The sequence below is a fragment of the Notothenia coriiceps genome, unplaced genomic scaffold, assembly GCF_000735185.1.
Source record: "Notothenia coriiceps isolate Sejong01 unplaced genomic scaffold, NC01 NC01_scaffold00026098, whole genome shotgun sequence".
Classification (NCBI taxonomy): Eukaryota; Metazoa; Chordata; class Actinopteri; order Perciformes; family Nototheniidae; genus Notothenia; species Notothenia coriiceps.
The window spans coordinates 357,133-375,706 of record NW_011358799.1 but is presented as its reverse complement, the minus strand read 5'-3'; the positions used below and the strand labels follow the sequence as shown (position 1 = coordinate 375,706).

General features: G+C 43.2%; 2 protein-coding genes and 1 long non-coding RNA gene across 4 annotated transcripts; all 3 read right to left on the bottom strand.

Annotated features, from left to right (window-relative positions):
* Positions 1-252: 252 nt before the first annotated feature.
* On the bottom strand, positions 253-3,796 carry LOC104956544 (putative mediator of RNA polymerase II transcription subunit 26). 2 transcript variants are annotated; one of them, XR_799569.1, is made up of 3 exons: positions 2,247-3,796; positions 495-2,138; positions 253-395 (listed from the first exon to the last, which is right to left on the bottom strand). XR_799569.1 is itself a non-coding variant. In XM_010784040.1 (2 exons), the coding sequence occupies exons 1-2, from the start codon at positions 3,790-3,792 to the stop codon at positions 1,762-1,764; spliced, it is 1,923 nt and encodes a 640-aa protein (XP_010782342.1). In that variant the 5' UTR covers positions 3,793-3,796; the 3' UTR covers positions 253-1,761. The 2 variants fall into 2 exon arrangements, 1 of the variants encoding a protein (XP_010782342.1); XM_010784040.1 differs by having other exon boundaries at positions 253-2,138.
* LOC104956552 (nuclear factor of activated T-cells 5-like) lies at positions 3,793-18,366 on the bottom strand (the record flags this gene model as incomplete). The annotated part of the gene is made up of 11 exons (XM_010784048.1): positions 18,280-18,366; positions 16,628-16,690; positions 15,462-16,071; positions 15,115-15,298; positions 13,842-14,032; positions 13,557-13,729; positions 5,366-5,500; positions 5,200-5,252; positions 4,966-5,098; positions 4,574-4,758; positions 3,793-4,482 (listed from the first exon to the last, which is right to left on the bottom strand). Coding segments are annotated over exons 3-11 (2,307 nt in total), but the record flags the coding sequence as incomplete, so codon positions are not given.
* On the bottom strand, positions 9,494-12,742 carry LOC104956545 (uncharacterized). Its single transcript, XR_799570.1, has 2 exons — positions 12,679-12,742; positions 9,494-9,804 (listed from the first exon to the last, which is right to left on the bottom strand). It is a non-coding gene; the product is annotated as an uncharacterized lncRNA (long non-coding RNA).
* Positions 18,367-18,574: the final 208 nt, after the last annotated feature.

Here is an 18,574-nt window from a genome sequence, read left to right as displayed (position 1 = left end):
CATCACATCAGAAGTGCCCACCATGCCTGCACATAGCACCATAGATCAAAATGGCGGCCTCTATGTAACAGAGATTTCATTTACCAGTGAGCCCCTGTTCACAACACATGGGACGGGCACTCGATGCCAACTTCACACGGTACCAACACTGAGACAAAAACTTAAATATCTAACACAACACAAGGTAAAACAGTCTCAAGTGACAGATTGGACAGTAAATGGTACAAATAACAATACGATGAAAACCCCTTCATTTCATGGACTAACTAAAACAAATCAGTATTTTAGGGTGTTGTGTCAGTGTGTAAAACACAAAGGCCTACTTACCACTCCAACACTGAAAATTGACAATGCTTTTGTGGGAATGGCTGTTTGTTTAGACTGGACCACTGAGACTGAATACAAAGAGGAATTCAACAGTGAGTAGACATCCTATACAAAGTTGTCATAGACCTACAAAATAATGTAAAAATGCTTGATTAAGATGTATTTACCTTTACAAAGACAACTGCTGTGTTACTTTTTTCGTTTTTTTAACTGAATAGTTCCGAGTACAAATTCAGCTGGGTCAGTAGAGAGCTGTGGACGAATATAAGGATTATCTAGAGGTTATAAAGTGCTTGAGATAAAATGTTTATAAAACCACACGACACTCCATTTTCACAAGTGGAACGTTTCTTTCTATCCACATTAAATTTGTAAAAGTTACCAATTCTTCAAAACAAAAAATATATACACACACACTACATAGTTGAATGCTTCTTAAAATTGGACAAAAAAGCTTCTCCAAGCCCGGTATTGTCGCCTTGACCTATGAAAACACTGGGAGGTGCCAGAACCAAAAGCCAAGTCACAGTTATCACAAGGGTGAATCTCATTTGAGAGTGTTTGATAGGCCCTCTTATTTTTTGGGGGAACCCCCTACAATACCAGAATGTATTGACTGATCACCATTTTGGTGAGTGAGTTATTTTTTGTGGAGTCGATCGATGCTCAAACTCTCTTCTACTAGAGTCTGCTCATGTGCAGCACATATAATGGAGGCAAACATTCTACAAATGTACTTAATTTGTCAGTCTATACTCTTAGAGTAGTCAAATTGATGACATGTGCAAAACCAGGGTCTAATTAACTGCAAAATATCCTGTCATGTCATTAGATTAAATTGAGTGGGGACAATATTTTATCCCTGTTGTTATGCCAGGTAAATGATATTCACATGATGAACAGACAAAAACACATCTCTTCCCCTCATATTGGGCTTGAAGTCTTTGCGCTCACAACATGAGATTCAGTTTTTTTCTGACACAATCTGATATTCACTTAATCGCTGGCTGTTTTAATCTGCTCCGCCTACTCTGACAATACTATTCCCGTTTCCCTGTTGCTGACATTCTTTATCCCTTTCCAGTTTCTCCACCAAACCTGGTAGGTTTTTTTATCATCATCTCAGACTCATATTATTAAAAACACTAACAACAAAACTCTGCATTTTTGAGACTGATGGATAAAGCAGTTATTACAGGCCTCTCTGATCCTGCAAGAGGAGTAATAACAAAGGCGGATTCTTCGATTCAAGGACGATGGATGTATGAAGGCTCTAATATTTAAAATATTCAATAAAAACAATTGCAAGAACGTATAATTGAGGTTTAGGTAAAGGGGCATTTAATTATTAAATATCCAATTGTTTTCTAAATGTTGTGGCATTTGCACAAAACACCACGCACTCTGGTCAATGTAGGGATGTTTAAACACTTTTCACTGCTTTTGTAGGCTTTCCAGTATGTCCTCAAATTTATCGATGTTGGACGATGCAGATATTGAAGCCTGCAATTGATTCTGTAAGCTACTCTGTGTCTGTAGATTGGTCTGCATTGGAGTCGGCAGGCTTGTCTCTATGGTTGCCTGTAAACTGGACTGCAGAGTTGTTTGTGTGTTTGTCTGCATGGCGCTCTCTAAGCTTGACTGCATTTGGGCCTGAAGGGTGCTCTGTAAGCTGCTATGCATGTTAGGTGGCATGGTGGAGGCAGCTTGTCCCATTGGCTGGTCCAACAGAGGCTGCATGTGACTGGAGCTCTGAGGCGGGCTCTGAGCAGCGAGGGTGGGTCCGGAGGAACTGAGCAGCTGGGGCGAGTCTAGGAGGAAGAGAGAATGGAAATAATCCTTATAACCAAACAGCAGGTAAAGGCTTTGGCAAGACTTACATTTAGCTTGGATTTACTGTACTAAAAATGGAGATTTACCATTCTGGATGCCAAACACAAACAGGTTGGCCTGTCCTTGTGGAGCCACGTTTCCACCCACTGTGGTCTGGAAAAGCTGCTCCGGGGGCTGCTGGCCAGGGTTGGCTACCACCCCCACACTGCCCTGGACCACAAAGATGGTTGTGCCAGGGGATGGAGCCTGGTGGTTCAGCTCCTGTGAGCCAATAGAGCTCTGCAGGCTGGACAGAGAGGTCTGAGGCAGGAACAGCTCCACAGGCTGACTGCTCTGCACGCTGCTGGAACTTAGTCCCACTTGCATTGGCTGCTGTTCCTGGAACAGGCTTTGCTGCCGGTTCTCAGCGGAGGACACGTTTCCTCCACCTGAGGAGCTCTGGTCCTGGAAGGACATGGGCTCTGCTGGGTCAGGCAGCTGGATTCCAACGCTAATGCTCCCCATCTGGGAAGGGCCTTGTGTCTGGGTGCTGAAGAGAATAGTTGGGGGAATAGCCTGGGGGTCAAGATCTGTGGTGCAGAGCAAGAGACCGGTCTGCTGGGGTTGGGAAAGCTGGCTCTGAGGGACGGTGTTAGGCTGGGAGTGGTTCTGGATACTCTGGAACAGGGAGCCTCCCTGCTGGAGAAGCTGCGGTTGCTGTTGTTGGTTCTGCTGTGGAGACTGCTGCTGCTCCATTGGGGTGCTCTGCTGCTGCATCTGGGAAAGCTGAGCTTGGGGTTGGTTCTGAAACATTACGACAGACTGGGGCTGGCTGTTGGAGGTCTCCATGGAGGAGATGAATGTCAGCTGTGGTTGCTGTTGTTGGGGCTGAGGGTTTGGAGACAGGTACAACGTTGACCCTGTAGGCTGCTGCTCTGAGCTGAGACTGCCACTGGTCAGAACTGTCAGTGTGTTCTGAAGCAGGGCAGCCTGGACCTGCTGTTGGGGGCTCTGGGTCTCAGCGAGGGGCCGCGGCGATTGAAAGAGCTGCTGTGGGGGAGATGTGTGGGAGGGGGGCTGTGTTGGGAAGGTGGTCTGAATGGTGAGCAGCTCTCCAGTCTGTTGAAGCAGGGACACTGGCTGCTGGACCTGGGGAGCGGAGTGGATTTGGGGCTGAAGCAACTCCGCCTGAAGGTGCTGCTGTAAATTCTCCAACACCTGCTGCTCCTGCAGTTGTTGTTGCAAGTTGCTCAACGCTTGATTTTGCTGCTGTTGTTGTTGCTGCTGCTGCTGCTGCTGCTGCTGCTGCTGCTGCTGTAGCTGATGTTGCTGTAAATTGGTAAGTATTTGATTTTGTTGTTGCTGATCCTGAAGTTGGATGCTGTTGAGGACTTGCTGTTGCTGATTCTGCTGCAGATGTTGTTGCTGCTGAATATTCTCTATAATGTGCTGCTGCTGCAGTTGCTGCTGGTCTTGTGGCTGTAATATAAGTTGTTGTTGTTGGATCTGCATGTTATTAAGACCTTGCTGCTGAAGGTTACCAAGGATTTGATGTTGCTGCAGGTGTGGATGCTGTTGAAACTGTTGCTGTATTTGTTGTTGTTGTTGTTGTTGTTGCTGAATCTGCTGTTGTATCTGTTGTTGTTGTTGCATCTGTTGTTGCTGTTGCATCTGCTGTTGCATCTGCTGCTGTTGCATCTGCTGTTGTTGTTGCATCTGCTGTTGCTGTTGTATTTGTAGCTGTTGCTGTGTTGAAAGTGTATTATCTGTGTTTCCCAATCTAAGGCTATTCATGTTCTCCTGGACGTGCTGCTGGAGGGTGTCTGCAGAGGGGGTGGGGCTGTACAGCACAGAGTTGAGGTGCTGCTGGGCTACAGCCGCCTCCAACACTTGCTGGAAGGTGGTGTTTCCTCCCGCCTGTAGCTCCCTTACTGCCCTCTCCATCTGGGTCACCCCATCCTGGGGGAATAGGGGTACCTGTGACTGCTGGGGCTGAGAGGGAGTCGCTATCTGGGACATGGCCAAGACTACGACCCCTCCGCTACTATTGGAACTCTCAGGAGGTATGCTGTCCTGAGGATCTCTGAGAAATTGCTGAGGGACTTCTGGTGTTACAGGGGGGATTGTGGTATCGCCCTGCACTGGGAACGAGGTTGTGGGGGTAATGTCTTGCTTCTGTATGGGGCTGAGAGACTCAAGGCTAGGAAAGACAGGGGGCACCTGGGAGAGCTCCACGTCTTCAGGTTGTAGGGGCATTGGGCTCTGAAAGGACTCTCCACCTGGATGAGGGTTAGAGCTGAGCTCCAGTGTCTGCTGCACCACGACAATAGGGTCAGGGGATGGCTAAGAAAAAAGAGGGGACAAATATATTACCGTCTGCAATTCTGAAGCAGATATTTTGGTCATGCTTTCTTGAGAATGAATTGTACTTTACCTTAAAGACATCTGTGGGAGTTGGATTGCTAGACACTTCCATTGGTGTGTCCTCTTGTCGTTTGGAAGGAGGAGCGGAGCTGTCAGTTTGCTCAGAAGATATAGATTTGATCTGGCAATCAAATATACACGTGCTGACTAGAGAGGGTCCCTCTGTTTTTATTGTCCGGATTTCTGAGTTATCAGCTGTGGGTGATGGAGGAAACACAGGATAGATATTCCTTTCTCATTAATGAATGCTTGCAACCTCTCACAGAAACATATTTGCTGTAACTTCTATTCATACAATGATTCATACGACCAATACAGGTAACTTTAGGTTCAAACAGTATAATACAATGCTCAAATCATCCTCAAAATAGGACTAGTATAAGCTTGAGCGAGTGGCTGTACCTGAGTCTGGAGTGTAGGTGAAGGGCTGGGCCTCATGTGATCTACCAGCATTGGTCATCACGTAGATTCCCACAGAAACGGGAGAAGTGATTGACTGGTTTTGGAACGAAGGGACTGTCACTATCAAATGGTTCTGAAAACAGAAGACATCAATGAGAACAATCACCTTTGAAGTCAAATCGTATGCATGGTCAATGTGAGCATCAGAGTATAATGTCATTTAGCTGCATTTACCTGGTGGAAAAGGTCCATGTCAATCTTAGCCTCAGCTTGCCAGGAATTATCATCTGCAAATACAAACAAAAATATGTTTCTTTTAACGCCCATCAGAGGTATAACGCTCAGAAAGATATCCATAGAGATGAGAGATACAAATAGAACAACCAGTTTGCTTCAGCACCTGCAATATTCTCCTGAAAAATAACTTTGGTTCCTTTGAGGAAGTTCTTTCCGATGATAAAGACTTCATCTCCTCCTCTCGCTGAGCAGCTGTGAAGACTCTTCTTCAGGATCTCTGGCACTCCTGCTGGTTGGGCTGGAGAATGACAGAAGTGTTTGATCATTAAAACTGACATGACATATTAGCTAGTAGGGGTGTAACGCTATACGTACCCGTACCGAATAACCCTTCGGTTCGGTACACATGTGTACCGAAGTGTACCGAACGAATATAACGTTAAACGTAAAAAATTGAGAATGTGAACAACTTTTTGGAAGTAATCTCAGGTGCTGCGTCGCAGCATTCAGAGTAATTTGCTCACATTGGGTTCAACGCGTCATAGAGCGAGCAAGTNGGTCCTGTGTCCTCTTCCATGGGGGATCTTGCCGACACCGGCTCCTGACCGGCCTCCGGAGCTGTCTGGTCTTCACCCCTCCTCGGACTCGGCCTTGCCCCCGGGCCGTACGCCCGAGATTCCCTCCATGGACTCTGCCTTGCCCCCGGGCCGTCCGCCCGAATTCCCCTTTTTTGAACTCTGCCTTGCCCCCGGGCCGTCCTCCCGAGACCCGTCCTCCAGACCCCTCCACCCACCCTGCTGGACTTTTGTTTTTTTGGGACGTCTGGGATCCGTCCCTTGAGGGGGGGGTTATGTCACGATTTTCATGTTATGTCACGTTTATAGTTTTGTAGGTTTGGGTGTTTTTGCTGTTTTCCATGTCATGTTTTCCTTTGGGTTATTGTCTTGTCATTAGTTTCCCTGGTGTGTCTAATTGTCTGATTATGTTCACCTGGGCCCCTGTGTTTTCTCCTCCCTCCTCACCTGTGTCTTGTTGTGTGATTGAGTCTTGTGTGTATTTAAGTTCTGGGTTGTCTGTCTGTCTTGGTCGGTTCGTCTTGTTCCATGACTAGTTCTGCGGTGAGTGTTCTGTTTTGTCATTGTACATATATATCATAGCCTTGAAATAAAGGAAGTTTCAGTTTATATCTGCATTTGGGTCCTGCTTGTTTCACAAACCGTGACAATATTTGTTTACTGAGCTTATTAGAGGATGTTCCCATTTTTTGGGTATGTTCCCTTTGATTGTAAAATGTCAATGAAGATGTCAGACTTAGTATGTTTGTTCATAATTACATACAACACATGGAATTTTTGTGTGTGTGTTCCAAGTAAATCTGCGGCCCCCTGGTGGCCAGTACATCAATGATGTGGCCCCCACCACCTTCCAGCTGAGTGTACTAGATTCTAGATGAACACCAACGTACTTATAGGAGCTGACCTGAGTTATGGGTTCATTGTGGATAACCACCGGCCTAAGGTCACCCACTGCCTTTGGGTCCCACACCATCTCCTCAGTCTTCTTCACATTCAGCACAAGATGGTTAAAATCACACCACTGCACAAAGTGATAAGCCGATGAACTGCTGCCTTTGTGCATTAACCAAGGATGGCTGTATCATCTGAGAATTTGATGATATAATTATCCGGGTGGATTCTCGTACAATCGTTTGATTACAGTGTGAAGAGGACCGGGGTGCTCACACAACCCTGGGGGGCTCCTGCACTGATGGTCCGGGGCTCTGAGAGGGCATTGTTGACCCTGACGTGCTGAATGCGATTGGTTGAAAATGAAAAATACCATTTCAAGATAAAAGGATTTATACTGATCTTTATCAGTTTTTGAAGCAAGATGTGAGGCTGCAGTGTGTTAAAAGCCGAGCTAAAATCCACAAACAGTAGGCGTACATATGCCTTAGGGTCTTCCAGGGTAAAGAAAGCAACGTAGTGCTCTGGACATCACTTTACCTTGCAGTCAGATAGCTCTTTTCCGTTTACCTGAAGACGTTATTTATGGTTATAGTTATTTAGACTCTCTCCAAAGCCACAAGTCCATAGACGAAAACAGTTATTTTACCGCACAGAAAACTTGTATATCAGCACCAACCCTTTGAAACATGAAAGTCCAACAGTATCACAAACAAACTAACCGTTACAACAACTTTCCTGGTTTCTTCAATATGAAATTAAAGTTGTTAATGGAGTCTGGTGGCTTTGAAAGAGCATAAGTATCAGCTTAAGTTCCTGATAGACTCTAGCTATTTAACAGCAATGTAAAGGGGCAAAAGTATTTTAAAATATAGCGTACCCTTAAACTGATGGCTTTTTTCAGGCGTTTTTCTTCTTCCCCCATACACTGCGGTACGTGTTCTTAGCTTCTGTGCTGGCACTGCTGTCTGATCCTCAAAAACTGGGGGAATGAATGAATACACTGACTTTGTGTAAGTACCTCGTACATTTTAAGAAATCCAAACTATTCCTTTATGTATTTTCCTTTCATTCAGATTGAAAATTAACTGGAATTTGTCAGTGTTGGTTCTTCCACATTCTCCCTCCATACAGCTGATCAGAGGTCTGTGCTGCTGCAGCCACTTTAATCACACAGCAGCTGATGCACTGACCGACCACATGAACCGCAACGATAAACTCGGTGTAAAGATCACTTCGACTATCACTGCTCATTCTTTGGATTGGTGATTACCTTTCAGTATAAACAGGGCTGTAGTACATATCAAACTGAAGCTCCTGACATGAATCCACTGATGCTGCCAAAAATGTAAACAATTGAAACCATGTGATATTGTGAGTAATGGATCTATGTCTGTATTTTTTTTAACTTAATAAAGCCAATTTGGATTTTTAGGGGACAATCCGTCTGACTGCCTTCAGACAAAGCTTGACTGTCATTCTCAGTAAAACATGTATTCCTACACACAGCTATACCGGCAATAAAAAGTAAATCAGATTATTGATCATTGTAACATTAGACATTTTTTAGGGAAAACTCCAAACTTGAAGCAACTTCAACACCAGTTACTGTTCAAACAATTCATATATTATTTTTGCCGGTGTGATCTGAAAGGAAATGCAGTTTCAGTACTTGGTCTTTTCACCCAATTACGTCATGTACAATAATTATTACTGAAATTAAACAACTTATAAAAATGTGAGGGATTTAGGATTTTAGAAATATAGAGATTTTCAGATTTCCAAATCAGATGGCTTTTGACCAAACAAAGACAGTTAATACTAACCACACACAAAACCTTACAGAAAAAAGTTTCAAATTGTACATTTAATGTATTTAATAATTGTATGATATTTAATTTGAGAACCGCAATGTCAACTACATGTAGTATGTTTTACTTAATGAATGTAGACACACAGTCATTTTCAAAAGCACCTCAAGAATTCTATTCCTGCAAATCTCCCCCTAAAAAAAGAGCAGAAATGTCTGCATGTAAAACCAAAAAAGGTAGAAACTTGTTTGGTTCTTCAGAGACTTCATGAATTTCCTAACTTTCTTATGTGTGCTTTTGGCTCCATCTTGTGGTGCTTCACAGAGCCTGATCATCCCATCAGTTGGACTCGAAACACTGTTAATTGAATCAGGGATGACAAACAGCACTCCCTCATATCAACCTCATCATAGAGCCGTCCCTCAGGAGCGCTTACTACCTACCATTTAACGATTTACTAAATGAGGTCAGTGAAGAAAATGGACTGTAGTTAAAGCATTTATCCAGCTGTGGTGAGGCTATTCAGTTAGGCTAGTTAATACATTTAGGCTATTTGTTTTCTGCCATCATCACTCCCAGAATGCCTGGTTTCCATTATTCCCTGCATTTCTGTATAAGGCAAGCATAGAGCACAAGTGAATGCTTTAATTATCACGTCAAGAATTAACCGCTTTGGACTAAACACATTACACACTTTAGATTAAAAGAAAATCATCAAAAGTACTATATTGAAGTTTGTAAGTTATTACATACTTGAAATAGTGTGTTAGTATTTCAAACATAATTGACTTCAAGTTTTAAAAGTATTGCCCATGTGAGTGTTATACAAGTATATGTTTTGTTGTGACCAATAATTACTGATGCAATAATGTTTAAGGATCCTGGCCCTATAACGCTCATTTTCTGCTTCATATTAGTATGTAGTCTCTACTGTGACATGTTTACATGCTTTAATGTTCAAAAAGCTCTTTATTTCCTCATACTTCCTGTACAAAAATACTTCACTACTGCATATTACGTTTTTGTATTTTTATTATAAGTTATTAAAAGTACTGAGATGTTTTCAATCTTTTCTTCTTCACACACAGCATGAAGTGAAAAAAGAAGACGTGACGTGAATGGTTAGATATTTAATAATAACATTTATTAGCTAAATTGTACAGGGAACAGGAAATATGGCTAGCTGATGAGAACAGGAAGACCTGTGCAGAGCTGCTGCCTCATGGAGACGGGTTAGCCTGTCCTGAGTGGCAGGGCGGCGGGGTGTACGTCCCCTCCTTAATCATCTTATCACGCTGCTGACGGATGGCGTACAGCCTCTTGCTCTGCGGGAGGAAGAGGAGAGGGCGTTACATGATGAGGCAGAAACACAGGATGCAGTGACAGAAACTTACATTTAAAAAAGGGACATTTTGCTCCAACACACTGTTTGGGTGCGAGTTGTCGAATGTTGGAATATATAACATATTTAACTCAACAGCAATGTCTCTTTCCAGAAATCATGACTTTGGTTACTTGAAGAGGACCTATTATGCTAATTGTTCAAGTTCATATTTGTATTTTGTTTCCATGCTTTAATGTTCAAAAAGCTCTTTATTTTCCTCATACTGCCTGTGCTGCAGCACCTCTTTTCACCCTCTGTCTGAAACCAGAGCCCAATCTGCTCTGATTGGTTAGCTGGCCACCTCTGTTGTGATTGGTCAACCGCTTGGAATGTATTCTTTGCGGAGCATTTACATACACAAAAACCTATTTAACACACTACATTAAAGGGAAACCAAAAAGCATAACAGGGTCCTTTAATAAAATCCACGTCTTGTAATGAGCAGTTTCAGTTTTTTTCTTTATACCAAACAACATCCACAAACCCTATCACCACGCAGAACAAAGCATCTCCCCGTGGACAAGAGGGCTTTTGATGGTAGGAAATGACAACATGAATAACTCAGGTGAGCTAGCAGAATCTAAATACACGCACACTTGTTTGTAAATGTTCATTGATGTGGTTGCCAGATGTAGTTTGATGGTGTGAAAATAGTTCCTACATGCAACTGTTCACAACAAGAGATCGTGGTCATGATTTCTTGAATAAGAGACTGCTGTTTAGTTTTACCAAAGTACTTTGTAGCACTCTGAGCACTACAGCCCAAGTGCAACGATCTAGAATAACAGAAAAACAGGTAAACGGAAATACATACAATTTCCGTTAAGTCCCTCTGTATCCCTCAACCTTCTGGTTTCTCTTTGAGGAGGATAAAGCTGCTATGGTTTTCTCACCTTCACATGGTGACTGGAGTAACCTACCTCAGTTCTGCGCACTAAACATGCAGATTTCAATCCAAATCAAAAGTGAATCCTGCTCATCATGAAATGTCTTTTCTTAGCTGACATTCATCTTAAATCAGCACTTCCTCCTCATCATGTTCAGAACGAATGTGACGTGGTGTTTGGGTGGAGGCGATGGGATGGTGCTGCTGCAGCACATTACAGTGAGTGGGGGGGGGGGGAGGTTCTGCCTGTCTCTCCTCTGCTGACACACACTGACCTCAGCTCAGCTCTGACACCATCTGGAGGCTGAGATGACGGTGCCATTTGCTTTCTGGACACTTTGGTTACTCATTTCTATACTATTACTCTCATGTCTTACCCTACTAAACGCTTTTATTTAAATATACCTGCTAGAAAATGCTCCCTTCCGTTCATCCTTTCAACCACACCAACGTTTAAAGGTCCCATGTCATGGCCATTTCTACTGATCATAATTCTATTGTCGAGGTCTACTACAATAGATTTACATTGTGCAATGGTTCCAAACTCACATTGGTTTCTCATACAGCATCTCTGTAATAGTATGTGTATTCAACTCTCTGTCCTAAACGCCTTGTTGGAGCCCCCCCCTCCCTATGAGGCCCACTGTGCTCTGATTGGCAGCTCGCCCAGTCTGTTTGATGAGTCCCACCACCGTTACAGCGGAACATCAGTGATACGTGTTACAATGGCGTTTGTTAGCAACCAGAAATTGACACAGTACGGACAAACAGATGAGAATGCTGCGTGGTCTGTGCCTGTAGGGGGGACGTTGCGCAGCTCGCATGCTGCGAAGGAGCGGGACAATGTGAGCTGTTCTTCATTTCTCGCAGATGGAAGAGGTCTGCGAGACAGTGAGACATCGAAGGGGGGGATGCTGAGGGCTGCAACACCCCAACACCATCTGCGAGGCTCCACAGCATGACATGGTAAACTTTAAGATTCAGACAGCTTTGATGTTGCAGAAATGTGGGATAATTATGCCGTATAGCGGCTCAATTAACTTATATGAGTTCATTAGAAACCGGCAACAAATGATTTGGCATTGTGTCGGAAGGGTTCATTGGGTAAAGAGAAGGAATAACTATTTTAGCAAATAGGGCTTGGTGTTGAAGGAGTTGTGTCGTTTGCAGACCTAAATGATACAGACAAAGTCTTAAGTGATGCACTACAAGTTTATGATACAGGGGATTTATCATGTTTTAATGTTAATGGTAATCCATCTTCATCATCTAGCATTTGCAAGATGTGAAATAGAGGACAGGAATGAGACACTGGAGGAGCGAGTGGGGTGAGGATTCTCGTACAACGTTTGTGTGGGTGAGGCCGTAAACTCATTCTGAGTAACTCACTAAAAGGTGATGTGCATAACCATCAAAGAGGAGTGGAATTAGGAATGATTTCTAGACTGATCAACTCACCTCTAGACCACACTGTTTGCGAGCACTTTTACATTCTGATGGTGGAAAAAGGACACAATAACATAATGAAAAACGACAAAACGATGTGTCGGTTCTGAATCTTTTTTCACACTCTCAAGAGAAATACACACACGAATAAATGTACAGAAAATTTGAGAATAGTTTTTGTCTTTACATAAGGACGTGAGTCAGATTGAAATAGGGTCAGAGGTATATAAATATAAAATCCCCAATCTTCTCCAAACCATCTTTGACTTTCATACGTCTGTGTGGCATAACTACAGGTTATGACTACTTTTTAAAAAGTAAAAAGGAAACGATGGTTGTCTCCATTGCTATAAAGTAGTAGACCAATAAAGCGTATTGGTGTAAAAAATACCCATACAGTGATCCCTTTCCAGCAGTCACCCCGCCTGAAACTGACTACTAAAATAACTCACACAGGAAGACAGAGAGGCATTGAGAACTTACTGTCTCTTCTTGTGCAAGCACTCGTTGAATCCTCTAAACTCCGCATGCACTCCTTCTTGAGCGGTCTCCCAATGTGTGGCGAGGCACTCCGATCCAATCCTTCTCAAAAGGTGTGCGCGCGCNTGATTCGAAAATAATATTATACAGTACTATTACGTCTGGGTCTCTGTGTTCACACAAAATGGCTCGTTCCACACACACACACAGAGCCAAACTTTAATGAAACACAGAGACCCAGACGTAATAGTACTGTATAATATTATTTTCGAATCAATAATTTTTAAAACAAATTTTTTTTTTTTTTATGTTTTTTTTTTTTTATAACCATTTTTCCTCCTGGTCTCTCGCGCCCCCCCTGTCATGCCTCTGCGCCCCCCTGGGGGGGCGCGCCCCCCACTTTGAGAACCACTGGTCTAAGGACAGAGGGTGTCGTATTGTCATACTGATATTCTGTACAAACTGTGAAGTCCACTGAGACAAATGTAACATTTGTGATATTGGGCTATATAAATAAACATTGATTGATTGATTGATTGATTGATATGTTTTGTGAAAAAAAATTCTGCTGTACCGAACCGAACCGTGACCAAAAAACCGAGGTACGTACCGAACCGAAATGTTTGTGAACCGTTACACCCCTATTAGCTAGTGTTTGACAAAAAGCATAGGAAGAATGAAGAAAAAATAAATGACAGAAAGTTCTCTATGATCTGAGGAGAACGATGTCTCCATGTCCATAAGCTTAACACATCAAATCATTATTTTGAATTAACCTCATGAAGCCTGTTGGTGGTTCCTATATTTTTGGCTTCAGACTAATGATAAGAGTTGCTTTTATGAGATAATTTTGGATTTCTTATTGTACTTTCACTACTCACTGCAGAGGATGGGTGAAGAGGTGACCTGTAGAGTAAGGACGGATCCATCAGGTTGGGGGATGTTGACTCTGAACGCCAGCCTGGCTCGTGTGCTCTTCTTCTTGGACCCTGCCACACCGATACGGGCCTCCACGTCTGCATTACGCAACTTCAAAATACCTACACGGTCCACCCTGCAGAAACACCACGGGTTGAAGAATACATGAGAAGCATGCAAGGAACTTCTCAAATATCAACACTGTGAAGTATTATCGGATACTTTTCCACAAAATATTCCCCCCTTACGCGAGTGTCATTTCACTGCTGGGCTCCAGAGGGATCTCGATAACAGTGGTGCCTTCAATGTCCACCTCCTTGCAGGCAGTGGTGTTGCGCCCTGTTACTCTGCATGCCTGGTAGAAACCGTGAGGCTTCACTCTGCCGGCATCATTTGCTACAAACACCTGTAGCACAACTGGTTCATTCACACCTTCCAACTGGGGATAAAGCAAAAGAGATTGTGTGTAAACAACTTTTAATTTACCCTCAAAACACTGGCAGATATCTTCTTGTTTATTATGGACACAAAAACACATGTTCAAGCAGGAAGACATAATAAGCCTCAGGAGATTTAAAGAGATAGACTTGATATTTGGTTCTGCAAGAGATCCCATCTTGATGTGGAACTTTTTAACAGGGTGGGGATGTTAATCCTAGTGTTACACTGTGCACAGGTCAAACATGGGAAATTCCCATGGCCCAGGAGGTTTATAACAATCAGCCTTAAATAAAGTGTAACACACATCTTAATGTCATACGATAAGAGATAAAGTGGCAGCCAACACCATTTCTGAGTCCCTCACATAGAGGGGTTTATGGGTTGTTTCTATCTAGGATTATCATTTCATTCATAATGTTCCGAACCACATGATCATCACAGCCTTGATCTCTAAATATAGTGTAAACAAGTATTTACATATTTACAAGTATTTGGCTTCTACTGAAAAAGTGCTAGTTTTGTGCCCATGATAACAAAGAAAACCCTTTAGTGCTAATGTCTGGGTTTTGTTTCTATTTGCCCTTTCCAAATGTGCATCTGATACATTATTTAAGTTTTGGAGCTGCTACATCCCAGCGCTGCTCAACACAGCCAGCTTAATCTGCGGGACACTAAGCAGCCCCAGTGGAGCTGTCGAGGGTTAAGTGCCTTATTGATGAATAAAGGGCACTTTCCTGCAGAGATTCATAAGTAAGAGCTAAAGTCACCACAGTATGATCTAGTTTAAAGTTATTAGCCTTCAGAAAATTAGGTCAGGTGTTGATTTGTAAGATAATTATGTACCACCCAGAATACAGAATTCTACCATTGTGAAATAAAGCTTAATAGCTCAAAACAAAAATGTGCTAATGCGTCGCTTTGGATAAAAGCATCAGCTAAATGTAATGTATTCGTTAGTTAGCTAATGTTTCTGATGCGTTTGAACAGGCATGAGATTTCTAATGTGTCCTGTGTAGTTTTGGCCTTATTCAGTCACTTCCTACATAGGTGTTAAGATGTTTCCTGTGGCCTTCTTTGCACCTTGACAGTTGGGAATCCCTGCTGAGTGCGGTCTTTGACAGAACCTCTGCTGCCCTCGGTCAGATAGCGAGCTCTGTGCTGGGTCTCTGGCTGCACCAGGATCTTCAGCTCCTTCCCATCACTCCTCTGGGGGTACTGAGTAGACAGTGACCCACCCTTCACTGCAGTTCCTGACTCAAGAGAGCTGCAAGTCAACAAAAAATAACATAACATTAATAACACTCCAAGAAATGATATTATCCCAGACAGAACAAAACTAAATGACCTTAACTGTATTCCAAAAGAGGGACATGGGAGCTCTGAGTTAACATGCGGACAGAATGGGCATTGAGCAAGGGTCATCCCACCTGGGACTGGTTTTGTCTGTGCCCAGCTGGGACAGGACAAAGTGAGGGGCCTTTGCGCTGCCAGCATCGAACACGTCCATGCTGTCCTCTGGATGGGCAGGTTTGGGCCCAGGCCGCTGGCGGGGGGTGCGTTTCCTAGACTTGCGCGGCACCTCTGTGTTGTCGTTGTAGGAGACGGAGCTGATCAAGCTGAAGTTGGAGACAGAGTCGTCGGCCCACATGCTGCTGCTATGCTCCGAGTCTGGACCCGTTGGAGCGGACACTGAAGGCTCCTCTTGGCAGGACATCTGGCTGTCGTCAAAGAGGTCCTCGGGCGGGGGGGATATGTTCAACACAGGCCTCCGTTTGGACGGGGTGTTCTGAGGCTGCTGGACTCCTGGCCCTGACAACACTGCTGACCCTATGTCTCCTGCTGCAGTGTTTGCTCCTCTGCTGGGGGCCGACACAGCACCCTCCATACCTTGAATCTCTGCAGCTCCATCTTCTCCAGTGGAGTGGAGATGCTGGGGGGCCTTGAGATGGTCTGAGGAGGAGGTAGAAGAGCCAGAGGACGGGGCTCCCATAGCCAGGGAGGAGGAGGCCAAGGGGCTCGAGGTGGAATAGGTGGCATCTGTGGTAGTATATACAGATACATAAGTTAGTTGAGATGTTCGGCGCAGTGCAGGCTAGCAGTCCCATTCAAGCAGCTGAATTTGTGCATGATTTGTATTGATTTCCCCTCTTCCCAACTCTAATTTCAACAGTCTGTAGTGGGTTATATGCTCTCACTGTGCATGCGAGAGCCGTCAAGCATTGATTAAATATTCTGAAGTTAAAGTTGAGAAGGGTACTTTAGCTCCCACAAGGTTTTGATTCCTACGAAACCTTTCTCAATTAAAATCAATGTGACAAAACCGACATGCTTTGTTTACAAAAACAAAAGCAAGCTACAAATTGTTACATACACATTGCCAGAAAGAAACAGAACAAAAATCTGATCAAACTTTCTAGTACAGCCAAATTTGCAAGCTGGTAATGAGGCCAAATTAAATTTGCCAGGGTTGTCTGGGTTACAGTACAGTTTGTGCAATGTGCATTCAGTAGTAAACAGTAGTTTGCGCATGCCAATTGGAAGATTTAGTTGGGACTGAGCGTAGCCATGGAGACAGAATAAACAAGCCTCTGACCTATGGAGCAGTGAACTGCAGACCATTTTATATGCAGACACTCCCTGCCTCAGAGGGAACTTCCTGCAATAAAAACGAGACAGCCAATGAGCAACAAGAGAGCTGATCATTCAAGATTCAACTTCTGTCAATCAGTAAATTGGATGAATTCATAAACTGAAGAAGGAGTAACTTTTGAAGGTGATCATTTATAGACAGCACGAGAATTAGGTTAAGGATAATCTGACAAACATAACAGTAGTCATGCTTTTGATCAGCACTGCTTAGGGTCAGCTGAGTCAGACAGGTTAGTTAAAGCTAGGTTAACAAAAGTGCTCTCTCAAACACTGTAGACCAGTTAATTCCTTCAGAGCTTTTAGCTGATGTTGGCCATCGTGAACCATGATCCAAGATCTGACCATATTTTGCTAAATTAATTTAAAAGACAGTCCAATGATTGCTAGGGGCAACTTCACTGTTTCATAAAGAGAGAGAACCTTCATATTTACTCAGAATATCGGCTGATTACAAACAAAAGTTTGAGACCTCAATCAATTATCCGATGACCTACTGTTGTATGCGTGTGTTAAAGATAGTGTGTGAATGACAAATGTGCATAGGCTGTTTCAGGCACTTAATGAAAACAAAACTTATAAAAACTATATTGACAACTTCAGAGAGTTAAACTGATCCAGAAGTGCTAAACTCCAGACTCTGGAAGACAATCTAATACCATAACATAAAAGGATGCTGGAGAGGATTTACACTACTGGTTACGCTGCATCTCTACAAGTTAGGAAACCTGTATTTAACGGTCTAAAAAGCAAAGTGAAAATAAAAAATAAAGCATAAGCATGTAATGGGAAAGTGCTGCTAAAGAAAAGGGTGAAATAAAAAAGAACAAGCTATGTTAGCATGCTGTTATGGAGAACTTGCCATTTCTTAGAGCTGTTATTTAGAGCAAAGCTTTCCAGGAAGAGAGGATTAGGAATGATGACTATCATTACTTAGAAGCTATTGAGAATAGCTTATAGTCACTGCCACTAGATGGTATAGTTTAGTTAGATTATAAGGGAGGTTGGACTTTAACCTACATTTAGCGATTCTTAAATATATCTTCTTTTCAGCCCTCCAGTTTTATAAAGTGAACTGGTTAGGTGAAGAGCTGCAGAGCTGAATAGCCCCAACACAAATTCAAAGATGCTGCTCGGATATTAAGAAAGTACCTAACAGCCCCATGTCAAACAAGCCAACAGACAGAAGGTACTCAGATATTATACAAAACAAATTCACTAATTGGGGTTTGCTTTATAATAGAGGAATTGATAATCCTATTTTTTTTTTTAAAAGTCCCACTTTCAAATCAGGGTAAACACTGACCCCTGATGTGAAGCACAGTAACATTTTGAATCAGACGAAAGCCATAATGTACCAAAGTAAAAATCGAGATTATTTCAGTATTAAAATACCGTAGCTAAATATAACTATACAAGTTCATATAATATATTAAATAGGCACAACAGTTTTTATTTCAGAAACTGGTGAAAGGGTGAAGTTGCCCCCAGAAACTGATAAAAGACATTCTACTTTCTCCCCCTTCTGTCTTGGGGGTAGTTTGGCGAGGGGAAACTGACCCCGGATAATGGTTTTCATGGACTAAGCAGGTAGCTCACCTGAAGCCACGGCTGCAGAGGGGGGAGATCCCGCCTCTCCCCCACTTTGTTGGCTCATGGTGGGTGGGTCTGTCTGGGTGGACGACGGCTGGAGCTGGAGCTCTTTGGGGAGGAGGTCATATACCGACTCTGTGATAAAGAATGAGCAGGAAGAGACACATTAGGTTCTGAAACAGATATTAAATAGTTTGTTACAGGATCGTGTAACTAAAAAAGGTTGCCAACTCTTCACAAATGTCTGTTGGCTCAGAGTTCAGAAGCTCTGCCTTAATGATGGGTGATATGGCCAAAATTG

What these genes read in the sequence shown, in the direction of transcription:
- LOC104956544 (XM_010784040.1), bottom strand. Translation starts at nt 3,792, where the DNA reads ATGCAACAACAACAACAGATACAACAGCAGATTCAGCAACAACAACAA. An exon ending in TGTGTTTGGCATCCAGAATG is followed by an intron (nt 2,139 to 2,246) that starts GTAAATCTCCAT and finishes TCTTCCTCCTAG; the next exon opens with ACTCGCCCCAGCTGCTCAGT.